We start from the raw sequence: 16,020 nt of genomic DNA, 5'->3' as shown, positions 1-16,020 counted from the left end.
GCACTTCAAACGGCTCTGCTCTAATAAATGGATGAGTCAATGAGGCTTCCCATAACAGCTCCACATTCACCGATGAGAGTTACCTGACATAGTCGCTGCTCTTTTTGTTCACGCTGTAGTTAGTGAGATGCATGAACGTGTTCTTTATGTTCTTTGAAGTCCGGTCATACTTCACTGTGGCAAATCTGCGGACAAATGAAAACATTTCTGTCATCAAACAATCTCACTAAATATCTATCTGCTATAGTGACCACATTCATAAGGCTTGACCGAGTGACGGGGGGCACTTTGGAGTTTTTTTGGAGATAAGTCTCTGGCAGTGTTGGAGAGGAGTGCCACAGTGAGAATTCCTTGGCAAACACCGTGTACCTGAATACCAACACAACCTGAAGGAATGTCCGGAGATAAAATAGGGATTCAGAATTTTGACCCTGATTTATTTCCACACTGTTGATCACCAAGCCAGCAAACAACAGGGCAGTGGCACACTGTTTCCAGCACATACCTCTACCCGATCAAAGCAAATTATCCTGAACTACCTGTGCCACAATAATAACCTCTTTGTGATTAATTAATTATTCTTTCTCTGAATAAAAACAAATAATGTACACACAATCATCCAAGATAATCTTTGAATAATAACACAATCAGCCACATTTGATAAGCACATCCTACAGCTGGAACAATAGAGCACTTTGTTTTAAAGTCACCGCCACAGTCTGAAGAGTTAAGACTGCCCCCTTCTGGGCACTGATGGAGCACCTGTGGGTGCATCTCAAGTGAATTAACTAAATAAACAGTGTCTTCACTAGATAGGCCTGACACTACTTATTATTTTCATGAGGGATTAATCCTGTGATTGCTCTTTAGATAAATGGATCTGCCATTTGGTGTATGAAATGTCAAAAACATTTAGGAAAAATCTAAGTCCGAAGTGATGTCTTTAAATGACTTGTTTTGTCAGTCCAAGAGCCAACAATATTTAAAAGTATCTGATACAGAGAAAAGCAGTAAATCTCCATAATTAAATGGCTAAAAACAGCCTTTTGTGCCATTTTTGATGATTCATCGAATTAATCCTAACTAATCGTTGCATCTCTTACACCAGACCACTGAAAAACTAATACCTAGGCTTACACTCTTACCTGCCAGACTAGGGCTGCTCGATTATGGCAAAAATCATAATCTCGATTATTTGGGTCAATAATTGTAATTGCGATTATTAAATGTGATTATTCATTGACTTTGAAAACATCCATTTATTGTACTTTAAAACAAATAGAAATAATAATTTGAATTTTTTAACTGTTGAATTATACGTTCAGGGTAATCAACTGAAAAACCAATACAAAATAAAATAAATTATACATTCATATATACATTTAAATAAATAATATCAAAATAATAAATACCAATAAACAAGATCAACAAACATGTTGCAGTGCACTGTTACAACCTGAAAACTCCTTAACATATAGCCAACATTTTGGTAAAACATAATCAACATATTCCACTCTGTTAAACATTAAAGGCTGGCCCACCGTCATGGTCCAGAAGTAACAGGAAATAAATGTTGAACTACAATTTAAGACCAATAAAAAAATGTTGGCCACCATGGAAAATGCTGGTAGGGCTGCTCATTTCATCTCTTAAAGATGTTTTGCTAGAAACTAGGGCTGCTCTATTATGGCAAAAATCATAAGTGGTCAATTGGGTCAATAATTGATATCACGATTATTAAAAACGATTATCCATTTATCATAGGATTTTGGAAAATAGCTCGATATAAGGTCTGTGTTTGACACAAATTGAAGAGACAGATCACGTTTTGTTCTATGACATTAAATACATCAGCAGTGACCCCTGCTGGTGAGTTTTGAAGAGTTTACGTGTCTGAAAAACGATGGTTGTTAACATGTGGCTGAATAGGACTACAGAAGTTGTCCAGGCCGTTTTACGTCATTACACCGAACACGTAAACACTCCCGCTAAATTTGTTTACCCTGTTCTGCTTGAGAGCAAGTACCTGCACTCTTGCAAACTGTTAAAACAAAAGCTTCAACTTGTACAATTTTGAATCTGTATTTTTGAATATGGCTCTTAAGTCGGCGTGACGTTGAAGCAGCGACCCTGCTGTAGTTCTGATAGCATAACGTTAGCATTTTGCTTCTGGCGACTAGATTTATGATTAGAAAATTAGAAAAGTAGGGTAGACATGTGGATATTATCCGGCTGAACAAAACGTGATCCATTTCTTAAATGTATGTCAACCACAGACCTTATTTCAAGCTATTTTCCAAAATCCTATGGAGAAATTGCATTGGTTTTTTGTTCGAAGGAACCGGAAGGAGTTTACTTCGGGTTTTAGGTTCACTGCGGTTCTCTGTGTCAGGTCATCATGTGACCTGATCATGTCACATAATGCAAAAACCTATGGCAAAAACTCACAGTCAGCTCACCTGGCCAGGCCCTCCTCATACACGTAAATGAGAACAGGATCGTACGATGTCACCAACACGTACAACCGCACATCAAACTTGAACTCTATAAACAATAAAAAAAAAGTCATAAACACAGTTTATTCAAAAAGCCAAAACATTTCTTACATATTAAAATGTGTCAGCAGGAATTAGGTTGTGAAAAAGGACTCACCATCTATCAGTAGTGGGTTATTAATGTAGCGAGACACCAAGATGTTCTCATCCATTGAAATCTGATTTGGCTGCAGATGATAAACAGAAACAAATCTATTATCAACACAATGAGGAAGATGGAGGCAGTAGATCATTGTATTGTGTTGAGTATGCGGACATTGGTTTGGAGAAAATGTAATAAATTGACTAATTAACGTAACTAGGGATATTGTAGATTATTTACAACAGTGATGAAGTGAAATGGCATTTTCAAGAGGATAAGTGTGATCTAACAAACTCAATAGAAAATCTCACTGGCAGAGTATGAAAAGCATTTTTATGGCCAATGTAGTGTTTTTATGTTCCACAATCCTCCGTACTGTAACTCCAATCAAATACAACAGCATTCCACACAGATGATGCGACCCTGCTGTTAACCATTAACATCAAAGAATTATCAAGAAAAGTTGGAGCCTGCTACGACACTGGCCATAGCGGGTCAACGTTCAATAACAGCCTATAAAAACACAACGTGGTGGTGGGAGATGGGTCATTTATGAGGTTGAAATGTGTTGCAGGTGGCGAAGTTGAGAAGGGGATGGGACGGAGGGGGGGGGGGAATAACCTCAGTGCTGGCTACAGTTCAGAGAAAGCCTGAACCGAAAAAAACCTGAACCGAAAAAAAACTGAACGTATTTCTTTCTTCTCTCCAAATATCGCCCTGACATTCTTTCCACTGTTTCATAAAAATGCCTGAGAAGAAGAAGGATCGTGCATATGTTTCCCAAGAGTTAGAACCGTGTTGAGCTCCTCCAAAAGCCGAGAGTGATTTACTCCACAAAGCGTATATTTATGTCTGAATCACTGGTTGATACTTACTTCAAAGACAGCTGTATCACACACACACACACACACACACACACACACACACACACACACACACACACACACACACACACACACACACACACACACACACACACACACACACACACACACACACACACACACACACACACCTGGCTAACTGAATGCTTTAGTCACAAAGTATGTTTGTATGTCATGATGCTAACAGTCAACTACCACTAAGTTTTTCATTAATCTGTATTAAAAGTTTAACACACAACATTTGGTTAGCTTAGCCTAGCTGAAAGCGTATTTTCCCAGATGTCAAGATATCCTTTAACACACTGCTTTAATCATACACATGATCTCACATGCAGGATAGTGGCAGAACTCGGTTTAAACCCGCCTTCACTATTCAATATCCCTATCCATACAAACACATGTCGATCAATTCATTCCAGCTTCAAACATTTATTTTGGGTCGCTGTATTTGTCTGAAGCGCGTGATGGAGCAGTGGATAAGATTTAAGGGATAAGAAAGACAAAAATACATGTTTATGTTACATGAAGCGATGCATGGCATTGAGGGTTCATTCTGGAGAAGCTCAAATGTTTGTGAGAGCCTTTTAGCTCTGGAGAAATTATATTCACTTTTATTTATCATTAATTGTAATAATTAATTAATTATGAACAAAAAAGGCCGAACACTGTGAAACCAGCTTCCTAATTCTGATTGGCTGCTTTCCCCTGTCTTACATTATATTAAACTGTATAACTTGAGCTTCAAACAGTTGTTCACAAGCAAAACATGTTATCTTAAACGTGGAATTATGATGTTTATTTTCTAATTTGTACTGATGTCCTTCATCTCTCCTAAAATCTTTTAAAAGCACAATTTGAGGAGATGGAAAAAAATACTTTTTACCAAGTCTAAACTTTGGGAGAGTCTGAGGATGATAACTCACGTTGCTGACCAGGTAGATGCCTCGCCCTCTTGAAGATGCCACTGGTTTAATAATCCAGGGGCCCTTGTCCTTGGCAAAACAATCTGAGATTGAGGCAGGAAGGTTGGGAAGAGATTCAAACAGACATACAAATGTACATGTTTAGAATGTGCAATGCTTGCAAACATAAGGAGAGGTCTACTCTGAGAAACAAAGGAGAGGTGTTCTTACTGCAGAACTCCTGGTACTCCGAGGGAAGCACAAAGGTCTGAGGAACGATGTGGAAGTTTTTGAAGCCGTGAGTCTGCTGCATTCGCTGGATGTTTTTGTACAGGCGGTCTTTGCGTGTCAATTCATACGACCTGGAAATGAGCAGAGTCTCGGTTTTAAAATGCTTCAGAATCAGCACTCCACTTCACAGCCTCGACACTGACAGAACAAAAAATAAACGTATACATAACAAGCAATAGATCGCCCTCTGCCTGACAGCGTGATTCATTTCATGTTCCAGAGAGGCACCGGTCCAATCTAAGCGCGCTTTGCAGTGGAAGCCAACGAACACACCGCCTGAACTGAAGGGCTAAGAATGGCTCTGTGGCGATATGTATAACACAGAAAGCAGTGGCACCACACTTACACTGTAAAACACTCTATTATACCTGGGAAAGTGGTTGACCTTCTGGAAATCTTGAAGGCTGCGTAGTATGTAAGGCTTGAGGTGAGACCCGGTCCACATGAGGTTAAAGTCATTGCTGTTTGGGTGAACCTTAACAAAAAAAAAAATCAGATTCAGTGCTCAGAAAATCACATAACAAAGCCATTGCTCTCCATGATGAGTTTCAGATATCTCTTTATATATATATTCAGAAGTCCACCACATGTGAAATCTCAGTTAAATGTTATCCAAGAAGCAGATCGTACACCAATAATCTGGAGGAATACAGCTCTTTTTGAAATGATCACATATGAAAGGCCAACTTGACAGATCTTCATCACCCTGACATTATTTTATCAGTTTTATTTTTGTTTTACTCCAACAGTTCATAAGGAGGCAGACTTCACATAGGTTCAGTTGAGATGGGAGAGACAGATGTTTGCAATAAAAGGCTTATTGAAGTTTGGCTGTGTGGTAGACCATGCCTGCCTTTGATGATGGGTTAGTGGGAGTCAAGAAGCATCGAAATGAAATCAAAAGGGAATTAATTGCAACTGCTATGAAAGAGCCATAATGGGTATTGTGTGCCCTCGTTAAACAGGATTAATGCTCTTTAGGTCGTTTTTTTTCCTTGGGTGCATTCCCCAGCTTTGACATTGATATTTATGTTAAGGCAAATTAAAAGAGGTCTACCACACATTATCATAAAGAGCCGAGAGGTGCATAAATATTATGTGCAAATTCCCTATCTATACATTTTTGCACATTTTGCTGCCAGTGTCAAATTGAACGTATTTGTAAAAGTATTGTTTTAATTTTTGTACTGTAATGTTCTATTCTATTTTATGTATCTCTATAGCAGTGCTTCTCAAAGTGTGGTCCGCGGACCATTGGTGGTCCGTGAGCGCCCCCTAGTGGTCCGCGAGTATATTGGTAACATTTCACATTTGAAATAAATAAATAAATTTAAGTTGTCCGCACTCTCGTGGGAATATCTCCGCAATGGAGTGAGCTTAAGTTTCACTTTCGATTGCATGATATAGTCCAGCGCAACACCTTCGTCACACATGTTGCCACTTGTTTGTTCTATTTTCAGGCGATTTGTAATCTGTTTTAGAAAAACGATGTGATTTTGGATATTTGTGGAGTTAGGTGGTCCGCGAGTGTTTTGTTATTGGTTAAGTGGTCCTTGGTATGAACAAGTTTGAGAAACAGTGCTCTATAGTATACAACAAAACAGTAAAAAAGTCCTTGCAAGTGACAACCTACTTGGAAATAAATTAAATGATTCTGAATTTTAAAAAAACAAAGGGTTCTTAGGCTAATCTTTTCAATTTGCATTATTTATTGGAAAACATTACCTCATGGAATCCATGATTGGCGAGTAGTCCTCGTACCAGGCGGCTCTCTGTGCGCACAATCTTGAAGGCCAAATGATATCGCTCTAAGGACAACAAAATAGAATTAGTATTAAGTGTATTAAAGGCTCCAAACTTTCAATATCCTACCATTACTTTTCTAAAAGTCATTCAAAGACTTGTAGTGTACCTCCAATAGAGCAGATTTCCCCATCTTTTGAAACAGCTGCTTCAGGGAAAAACAACAGAACGGGGATTGCCTTGCTGACACCGCTCCAGGCAATGCAGGGGTGGTCTCTAGTGGACAAACCATTCAAAGACATATTTAGAAAAAAAGTTGCTAGAATAACAATCTTACGGAGAAAACGTCCCATTAACAGTATCATACCAAATCACTGCAGGATGATGTGAATAGCTTTATTTCAGTCAGGCAGATAGAGACAGAACCACACACATGTCCAGGAGGTGCTTGACAATAACAAACCCATATGCTGTTTTAATAAACACGCTTGTAAAACTGAAGACTATCTGATAGTACCAGACACAGCCTGCTTATCAGGGGCTGAAAACAAGATAAGGTACATATAGCATGATGATGGAGAAGAACTCAACCAGGCATGGCCGCTGTTGATAAGGTGCCGAGGCATGTAAGCAACTGCTGCCCCTAGCTTACATTTCTAGGTGTGTCAGACAAAGCTGATAGATGATAGATTTTTCACTGTGGTGGTTTTGTTGCATGTCCCTTAACTATTCAAGCTATTTTGAACAAAAACAACTATAACGACTAGGGACATTTTACGGGGAAAGAGGCTATGGCTCAGAGGGTTAGTGCGTTGGTTCAAACCCCGCTTGCGTTGAGCATATGTAAGTTGCTTTGAATAAAAGTGTCTAACAAGTGAAATGTAATGTAGAAGAGAAAGTATCAGACAAAAGGCCAAAGTGTTGCCATCACATTGATAATTTGTCAAAGTATAACTATTTAAGCTACAATTATTTGGTTAAAGCCATATTGCTAGTGTGCTTGTACATGCACTTACATGTGTTTGTCTTTATATGTGCTGTGATCGCCCTGTGTGTGCCAGTAATGCTATACTTTGCATTACCCTTTGCATTATTCAAGGTTGTCTGTCGTCATAACTTTTAACTGTAATGTCGACTAATATCAACCCCCCCATAACAAATTAAGTGAAAACATTAGATTCCAAGTTAAGCAGAAGAACCGTTTTAAATCAAATGTGCTGTCCCTATTTGTTTGGTAATGAATTGAAGTCGGAAAGGATGCACTCCTGCAAATACTACATTTCTGCAACATAAAATCCAAGTGTTCTACTACAGCAGCAGCGTGATAATGATGAATAAACTCATGTCATTTCTGCTCTGGTTGCATCTCAATCCAGCCCCATCAGTGAAGAGAGCACTGGTCCCTGGGAGGTTAAACCCTATGCAACCTATACTAAGCTGATGGAAGTTAGAGACACCGTGTCGCCCAGTGTACGACTAAGAATAGCTCAAGAGGGAATTAAAGATAACTTAAAGCAACAGTTGCAGCTATGATCTGGATGCTCTTCTCTGTCATTCAGTTAAACTTTCATCAATTATGCAAAATAAAAGCTTCCTTGAGGTGTCATTCTGTCTAAATGTAGCTTGGTTTAAATTATTAAACAGGGCTTCTTCTGTAATCCTGCACACATGACAGATAACATTACATGATCAATAAACTACGGAAGAAAATAGTTATATAATACAGCTATTACAAAATGAACAATGCTTATGGTTTGCAGGGTGACACACTGATACTGTATTTAGGGGGAAATGTAGTGAGGTACTACGTCTGGATCAGTTTGCTAAGGATCTTACTGACACAGAAAGAGGCCCGAGTAATTCAGAGAGCCTCGTCCAGAAGCTGCAGGGACTGTGAGCAAAATCCTACGTGTCTCCACAGTTTGCAAACGTATAACTGTTAGAAAAGCAATGCAAAAAATATCAATGGAAGAGCCTGTTTTAAAGGGAAGAAACACTCCCACACAAGTGTATGTGATCAGATATGAGATGTAGGTAGGTATAATGTTAAGCACAAGAATGAACACTTTAAGTTGTCAGTAGTGTGGTGAAGTTGCACAGAGCTGCTATTTAAAAGCTAAACAAGGTCACTGAGTTGTTCCACCCCTGCAAAGGTTTTTATGGTGTTTTTTTCTTATCTGAAAAAAGGATCTAAGGATAGACTGTGTCAAATGCTGTGTATACTCTAAAGCCTACCAAAATAAGTGTGTGATTTGCATTAGTAGGCTAATAACTGACTTTACCACAGGTATTAGAAACATGACAACAGAAACCAAATTAAAATGAGTTCAGAAATAATCCTTATTTAACATTGAGATTAAGGATCAGGATACGCTCAAATAATAGAGAAAGAATAATTAAATTGACTATTGCTGACTGCAGTACACCATAGTCTCTATTATGTGACTCTACGGTAGACATAGTACTATTTGCAAACACTTACTCTTGCTCGTCTTCTGAGGAGGACTCAGAGTCCTCCTTACCACGGACCACAGCAGGCATCTTCACATTTAGAGAGGAGGACGAGGATCAAGTGTCTAGTTTTCACCATGGCACCTGACGCTACCAACACCAACTGCAAGAACACCTGACATTGTATAGCTGTAATGTCCATTTATGCACAATATAATATTAATACAGAGGCTAGCGAATAAAGAATGCTTATTCGTATTATACTGAAGTAGTGTTTCACATTTAGCACAGGTAACCGAGAACAGATGCGTTGTACCTCTAGCTCTACCTGTAGTGAAATTATATTTCGTTACACGTCCAGTTAAGACTAAACCCAGACAGGCAGCCAAACACTCGTTAGCTTAATAACACTCACTGACATCCTACTTCAGGTACAGGAAGCTAGCTATGTAAAGTCTGCTTAGCTCGAGACGTTTTTTAAATGCAATACAAGCACACACAAACGCAAACTTGCCTTTAACTCTGAGAGCCAGCTAACTGCTAAGCTAGCTTTTATCACCAGGGCCAGTTGATCATCGCGGTTAATCTTCCTGGTAACTACAACAACTGAGTAGCAACAGAGCAGGGAGCATGCGCAGTCCAGGACGATATTTATTTGTCCAAATGACCAAACTTTGCTTTGCATCCAGTGGTTGGACGTACGGTGGACGTGACAGTAATTGTATGTTACTCGATGTACTCAAATGGTAATAATAGTATAGACTATTCAGTCCTTTGTGTTTTTGTACAGCATATCATTTTCAAACGGGAACATAAAATACATCTTCTGCACTGTCTATGCTTGACCAGATTTCACGACAACATAAGACAAGAAAAATCACTCTCTCGCTCGCTATATACTCTTTGTTCGAACACAGCCTAGCGTTCAGGCTGCACGTGACCTGATGTCTTGATTTCTATTGGTTGGTGAAGGAGGTAGGCGGAACCTGACTGCTCGTATGGGCCAATCATATGAATGGTACGATTGAATGGAGCCATTTCTTAAGCTTTGCTATTGGTCAACCCCAGAGTTCAAGATTGAAAGACTTGCCGTTGTGAGAATAACATCATACTGGGTTTGTTTGAGTCTCATTTAATGTGAAGTTCTCTCTTCTATCGAAGGAACACGTTTACATGGTAATTTTATAAAGGCCACCAGGTAAATATAAGAACAACATATTGTTGATACTATCATTATTTTGTATCTTAAGGCTTGTTAATTGTGTTAACCAGGTTGAAGCAGCGTTAGCCTGCTACGTCACGTTAGTTATTGCTGAATATCTCTTGTTAGACAGTCCTGTGGTGTGTTAGTCAGGTAACATACCACATACACCTGTAATTCTGCTTTTAAATGACCATCGAGCTGCACATGCATGTGCCTTCAGTTTGGACATGTGAATCCTGCACTGATAAATAACATCATGTTTTTTTCTCTGTGACAGGTGCGTCTCTGAAAAAAAGAAAACATGGGTCGCTTTCTGAACGTCCTGCGGAGCTGGCTGTTGATGGTCTCGGTCATCGCGATGGGAAACACCGTGCAGAGCTTCCGAGATCACAGTTTTTTATCAGAGAAGCTCTACACAGGCACGCCAGAGTTTGGTGAGGAAAGCCGGTTTTATGGACAACACCAATGCACAGTACAACATGAATCAAAACACATTTTACTCGAATGAGCCTGATGTTTGTGCTGGCAGGTGTTTATAAAATAGCATTGAATAGAAAAAGAATATCTGCAATTTGTGTCAGCTTCTAAGACAACATTTGGACTGTTTATCAGTGTAAACAGTCAGGAATATTAAGAGGCCATAACCCAAACATATAAAACAATCTTTAATGTTTAGGTCCACACTGTTATTGGATGTTGGGCCAATATCAATATTTGTGATTTAAAAGAAGTCTGATGAGGAAACTCAATATTGGCACATTACAAAACGACATTTTTCACAATAATATATTACATTTTGTTTTTGAAGAATTAGAGCTATGTACTCAACTGGCCCTTTTCAGGATTCGTACGGGTGCTTGAAATCCTTGAAAATGCTTGAAATTTGACGTGGTGTTTTCAAGGTTGAGAAAGTGCTTGCATTTTGGGAATGGTGCTTGAAATTGAGATAACGTGCTTGAAAATGTAAATGCTTTACTTTTACAATAAATTGCTGTCTGACTGAATAGTTCGCTTTTTAGATTAAAAGAAAATAATTGCTTCGCTTCTACATAAAACAGCTCCGCTGCGGCCTTCCCGCGCTATGCGCGCGACCTGCAAGTGTTTGTGTTACGTGTGACCTGGGCATTCTGATGAGAGTGATAGATGACAGCATGCCAGGAGGTTGCCGTTTCAACGAGCGTTGGATAGCAGAAGACAAATACAAGCCATGGCTAAGACGAGGGTCAAGCCCACGAGTAGCCTCCTGCAAAGTTTGCAACAAATAACGATGCGAGAGTGCGCTGACGAGCCACATGAAAGGTACGCCGTAGTAGAGCATTTTAGATTAGGCTAACGTTGCATGTTATGTTTGTTTAAGCTAACGTTAGCGAGCCGAATAGCGAACTCGATTGAAGGATAATAATAATTGCAGGGGACAATCATTTCAGAGGAGCGAACCTATGTTAATATGTGCGTTACAGTCGCCATCGTGTGGTGTTCAGAGGATGAAGCACTCACTGTTGTGATTCAACCCAGTCTCACGGCATTTCGTGTTATAGTCACGAAATATAATTATTGATTCGACAGAGCGATTTTGAAAGCAATGTATTTCTACTGGTAGTATGTTTCGTGCCTAAACCAAATGTGACTTGCTCTATCGAAATCAGTCACATTGACCCGAAGACACATTTTCGTTTGTATTACTGGTCTGGGGGAAGCTCGCGAGTGTGTGTGTGTGTGTGTGTGTGTGTTTGTGTACCGGGGAAACACTCACAAGAAACACCGGCTGTTGTTCTATTTCGTATATGGCTTCGCCCTCTAAGGCTATCGCTATTGGGTTATCCCTCTGCGCCCCCGCGCAGCACTGAAACACTTGTAGTCCACGCCCACCCGCTAGGTGGGCCCCACCCTCGGGCCTCCTTCCGGTATAAATAGGAAGGTGGCCCGGCAATCTGCTCCCTCTTTTCTTCAGCAACCAGCAGTACTGAAGCACAGGAAGATCAAATCATGAGCAATGATAGTGTCCGCGAGTGTCCCTCGTGCAAAACGGGGTACATCATGAGCTATGATTTGCACCCAATATGCGAATCCTGCCTGGGGCCATAGCACGCGGACGCGGCTCTCAGCCAGCAGGTCGCATGTTCACATTGTGTTCGTCTCCCATCATCCGACAGGAAGCGAAGGGCGGACGCTCTAGCTGCTGCGGGTGAGGAGGACGATTGGCCCATCCAGAACAGAGGCAGCCTGTTTCTAGAGGTGAGTGGGGGGCAGGAGTCGGACGACTCCTACCCCGTCTCCCTCCATGGCTCGCCATGCGGCTCTCCCCTCCCCCTCTTCCCCGGACGGGGGAGACGGGGTCGGAGCGAGATACAGGGGTGGGGGCCGAGCACGCGGTCCCCTTCTCCGTAGCCACGGCGCTACCGGCGTTGGGTGGCATTATGCTGGAGCTGCCGGAAATAATCAGCAAAGCAGCAGCATGCAGAGGTCTCCCCGTTCCCCGAGGACGGGAGAGGGTGGCTCTGGATGACATGGCCGGAGTGTTTTCCCGGGTTCAGACGGGCAGGAGTGACCCGATCTGGCCGCGCTTCCCCGCCATTAGGAGATACCAGGAAGGGGCAGCGGTGAACCCGAGGACCCTGAGGGCTCCGGTGGTCACCTTTGTCCCCTTCACTAAGGTGGAGGGATTCACAGAGGAGGGTTTTCCAACCACCCCCGCTCTGGAACCGAGCTTAACGGCGTTCTTCGGGGTTAGGCAGGCCAACTTGATCGCCGGACGGCGCCCTATGTTGGCCGCCCCCAAGGACCAGTATGTCGCCCGCCAGGCTGACCGGGCGCACCAATGTGCGTTTCAGGCGTCTGCAGCAGCGAACAACATCGCGTTGCTGATAGGGGTGCAACAACTAATCGACTTAATCGATTACCAAATTAGTTGCCAACTAATTCAGTCGTCGATTCGTTGGTGACATCATCACGTGTGTTTTACGCCCCGTTAAGCTCTAACTTTATTGGTCTTTTTATCGGTACTGGAGACATTTAAAAAATATATGTCATGTATTATTGCTACAAAGACATTATATCGCAGTCTCAGTGTCACCAACTCGTTTCTAATATGCAAAAAGACAAACAAATGCGTCTATGATGTATTTTCGATCTTTCTCTCCCCCGCCTGCTTGCGAGGGGGCGGGGCAGTTTACACACGGGCAGCTGCAACATGCAGCAACACACACACGTGGGAGATGGCGGAGAGAACGCGCTCCGAGGTGGTTAAACTTTACCCGTCTCGATGTGGAGAATGCTTGTTGCCAAAAAGGGAATAAGAGTTTAGCATGTAAGGGCGGTAACACGAGCAATTTGCCTAAACATTTAGCAAAAGTGCTCCACATCCAGACGGAGGAATGCACCGGGTTCGACTGTCTTTCTAGTAGCTCTGTAGCCGCGTCCACGAGTAACGTGTCCACGTCAGGTGTTATGTATGCTAGCAGCAACACACGGAGTTAACTCAATTATACAAACATAATGATTAGAGGTAACAGAGTTATTTAGTTTGTTAAAGTTTCAGCTATTCTGTTTACAGTTCTGTCATCACATTATTTAATACGATTTGTTAAAACACTGTTGTTTCTTTTGATGTGAAATATTATGTATTTAATTTGAATAAAAAGCAATGTTAGTTTTGTAAACAATTTAAGTTATTTCAATAATATATGTATTTTGGAATCAAGTATTCATCTTTATTGTCTTCATTGTTAGTTTCCACATGCCTAAAACAACCTCAAGCTAAATCTAAAAGTTGATGGCTAAATAAGAGCGTTTCATTAATCGATAGATTAATCGATTATCAAATTAGTCGTTTGTTGCAGCCCTAGTTGCTGACCAACTCGGTGGTGACGCTGGTCGAGCGGTCCACCACCGTGGCACCAGAGGAGGCGGAAGAGATCGCAAGGCGGCCAGCACGGCACTCACGCTGTGCGCAGCCGTGGCGGTCTCCCAGGCAAGGATCGCAGCCTGGATGACGCAGATCCAGTGCCACCTCTGGCTGCAACAAGCAGCGGTTACAGAGCCAGCCAGGAAGGTGGACGCTCCGGTCAGCCCGGACGGGCTGTTCGGACCCCAGTTCCTGGCCATGGTTGAGTCCATGAAGGCGGCAGCGGAGCAGGCGGATGACATCCGCCAGCACGTCGGCTGGCTCCAGCCAGCAGTGAAGCATCAGCGACACCAGCGTCTGCTCCACGAGAGCCGCAGAGAAAACAAAGCCAGCCCTGACGGTTTGGGGGGGGAGTGTGAGGGAAATAAATTATTTCCCAACATGTTGTCTGAGTCATCAGTTGCAAATGTGTTTCACATATCCCCCACCCTGGGTGAAACAGCTGCCTATGACCTATCGGTTAATAGCCAGCAGGGTTAGTTACAAAAGCCTGCGCAATTTAATCTATCGATTAATAAGCTGCGGAGCACAGTAACTACACTAGCTGCCTCCAATCTGTTGATTAGTAGGCAGCAGGGTTCGCTGCAGAGGCCTGGTGGTTATAACTTTTCGGTTATTAAACCACAGACCTCGCGGCATTCCTCTGTAGGAGACTACAGAGGTGGTTTATCAGCCTACGCATCGACCCTGTACGACAGAAGAGGCGCATGGTGGTCATCCCTCTGTCCGTGGGTTCAGACTTAACCTATTGGAAAAGTCCCCACATCCTGTCAGAGGGGGTGGCCCTGGGCAGAGTTACGTCACACATCTCGGTGTTCACAGACGCATCTCTCTCAGGGTGGGGAGGAACGTGCATGTCGCAGGCAGTGGGAGGACAGTGGCCGGCTCACATGTCTTTCCACATAAACGTGCTATTTAATTCAGCATTTTTCCCCATTGCTGCGGAATCAGCATGTGTTGATTCGCACAGACAACAGAGCCGCGGCAGCCTACATCAATCGCCAGGGCGGTGTACGCTCAGCGCAGCTTCTGAACACAGCCAGACGGCAGTTGATCTGGGCGCGCGCACACGTGCTCTCCATCAGAGCACTGTATGTGCCCGGAGAGCTGAACAAAGGGGCAGACCTCATGTCCAGAGGAGGTCCTCGCCAGGGGGACTGGAGCCTCCATCCGAGCTGATCGCCCAGGTTTGGAGCCGGTTTGGGAGGGCGGAGGTGGATCTGTTCGCTGAACACGCAATGCGCCCTCTGGTTCTCCCTGTCAGCACAGGGGGTGGACGCGTTCGCACATCGGCCATGGCCCAGGGGACTGCTGTACGCCTTCCCACCAGTCCCGCTGATTCCTCGGTTCCTGGACCGAGTGCAGGAGGAGCGGCTGTCAGTGATCCTAATTTCCCCGGAGCGCACGGGAGCTTCCTGGTTTCCATGCCTACAGCGTACGCTGTCAGGCAGGCCGTGGGAAATTCTGTGGCGGGGGGACGCTCTCTCACAGGTGGAGGGAGCGATCTACAGTCACCCAGTGATAGGCCAGCCCTTATGGGCATGGCCCCTGAGCGGGAACACTTATAGAGGTTGGGTCTCTCTCAAGATGTTGTACGCACCATTCAGGGAGCCAGGGCCGCGTCTACCAGAGCGTCCTACACAGCCAAGTGGGCAGCGTTCCAACGTTGGTGTGTAGAAATAAGCCTGGACCCCATTACGTGCCCCCTGCCTCACGTGCTGTCATTCCTCCAGCTGTTGTTGGACAGGAATTTGGCGTTCAGCACAATCAAGGTATATGCGGCTGCCATATCATCTTGTCACATGGGTTTCGAAGCAGGGACGTTGTTCAGTCATCCCCTGACGAAACGATTTCTGCAAGGGGTACGAAGACTTAGACCGGTATCACGCGCACTGGCGCCTCAGTGGGATTTGGCTTTGGTGTTACGAGCACTAAGCAAAGCCCCATTTGAACCTTTAGAGCAGGTTCCCCTCAACATGTTATCAGCCAAAGTAGTACTGCTTT

At 43.1% G+C, this 16,020-nt stretch overlaps 2 protein-coding genes across 5 annotated transcripts in view; one reads left to right on the top strand and one right to left on the bottom strand.

Moving 5' to 3' along the window:
* ttll5 (tubulin tyrosine ligase-like family, member 5) overlaps window positions 1-9,493 on the bottom strand; it is a 51,326-nt gene extending 41,833 nt beyond the window's left edge. Inside the window, exons 1-10 of the mRNA XM_071207141.1 lie at window positions 9,423-9,493; window positions 8,940-9,071; window positions 6,627-6,733; window positions 6,440-6,522; window positions 5,083-5,189; window positions 4,655-4,785; window positions 4,445-4,527; window positions 2,653-2,722; window positions 2,460-2,544; window positions 84-185 (exon numbers count right to left, since the gene is read on the bottom strand). Of these exons, the coding sequence (XP_071063242.1) occupies window positions 84-185; window positions 2,460-2,544; window positions 2,653-2,722; window positions 4,445-4,527; window positions 4,655-4,785; window positions 5,083-5,189; window positions 6,440-6,522; window positions 6,627-6,733; window positions 8,940-8,998 (827 nt within the window). The 5' untranslated portion in view covers window positions 8,999-9,071; window positions 9,423-9,493. The remainder of the gene's footprint in view (window positions 1-83; window positions 186-2,459; window positions 2,545-2,652; window positions 2,723-4,444; window positions 4,528-4,654; window positions 4,786-5,082; window positions 5,190-6,439; window positions 6,523-6,626; window positions 6,734-8,939; window positions 9,072-9,422) is intronic.
* The window catches only part of erg28 (ergosterol biosynthesis 28 homolog), a 40,252-nt gene that overhangs the window by 11,383 nt on the left and 12,849 nt on the right, over window positions 1-16,020 (top strand). Inside the window, exons 1-2 of one of the 4 annotated variants that reach the window (XM_034110798.1) lie at window positions 9,994-10,106; window positions 10,390-10,546. In XM_034110798.1, coding sequence (XP_033966689.1) covers window positions 10,414-10,546 — 133 coding nt within the window. In that variant the 5' untranslated portion in view covers window positions 9,994-10,106; window positions 10,390-10,413. Of the gene's footprint in view, window positions 1-9,993; window positions 10,107-10,389; window positions 10,547-16,020 lie in introns of those variants that run through there. The other 3 variants (XM_034110801.2, XM_034110799.2, XM_071207142.1) reach the window with 3 other exon arrangements.

This window comes from Pseudochaenichthys georgianus, chromosome 22 (genome assembly GCF_902827115.2).
Source record: "Pseudochaenichthys georgianus chromosome 22, fPseGeo1.2, whole genome shotgun sequence".
Taxonomy (NCBI): domain Eukaryota; kingdom Metazoa; phylum Chordata; class Actinopteri; order Perciformes; family Channichthyidae; genus Pseudochaenichthys; species Pseudochaenichthys georgianus.
The sequence above is the reverse complement of the archived record's forward strand: the minus strand, read 5'-3'. Positions and strand labels throughout refer to the sequence as shown.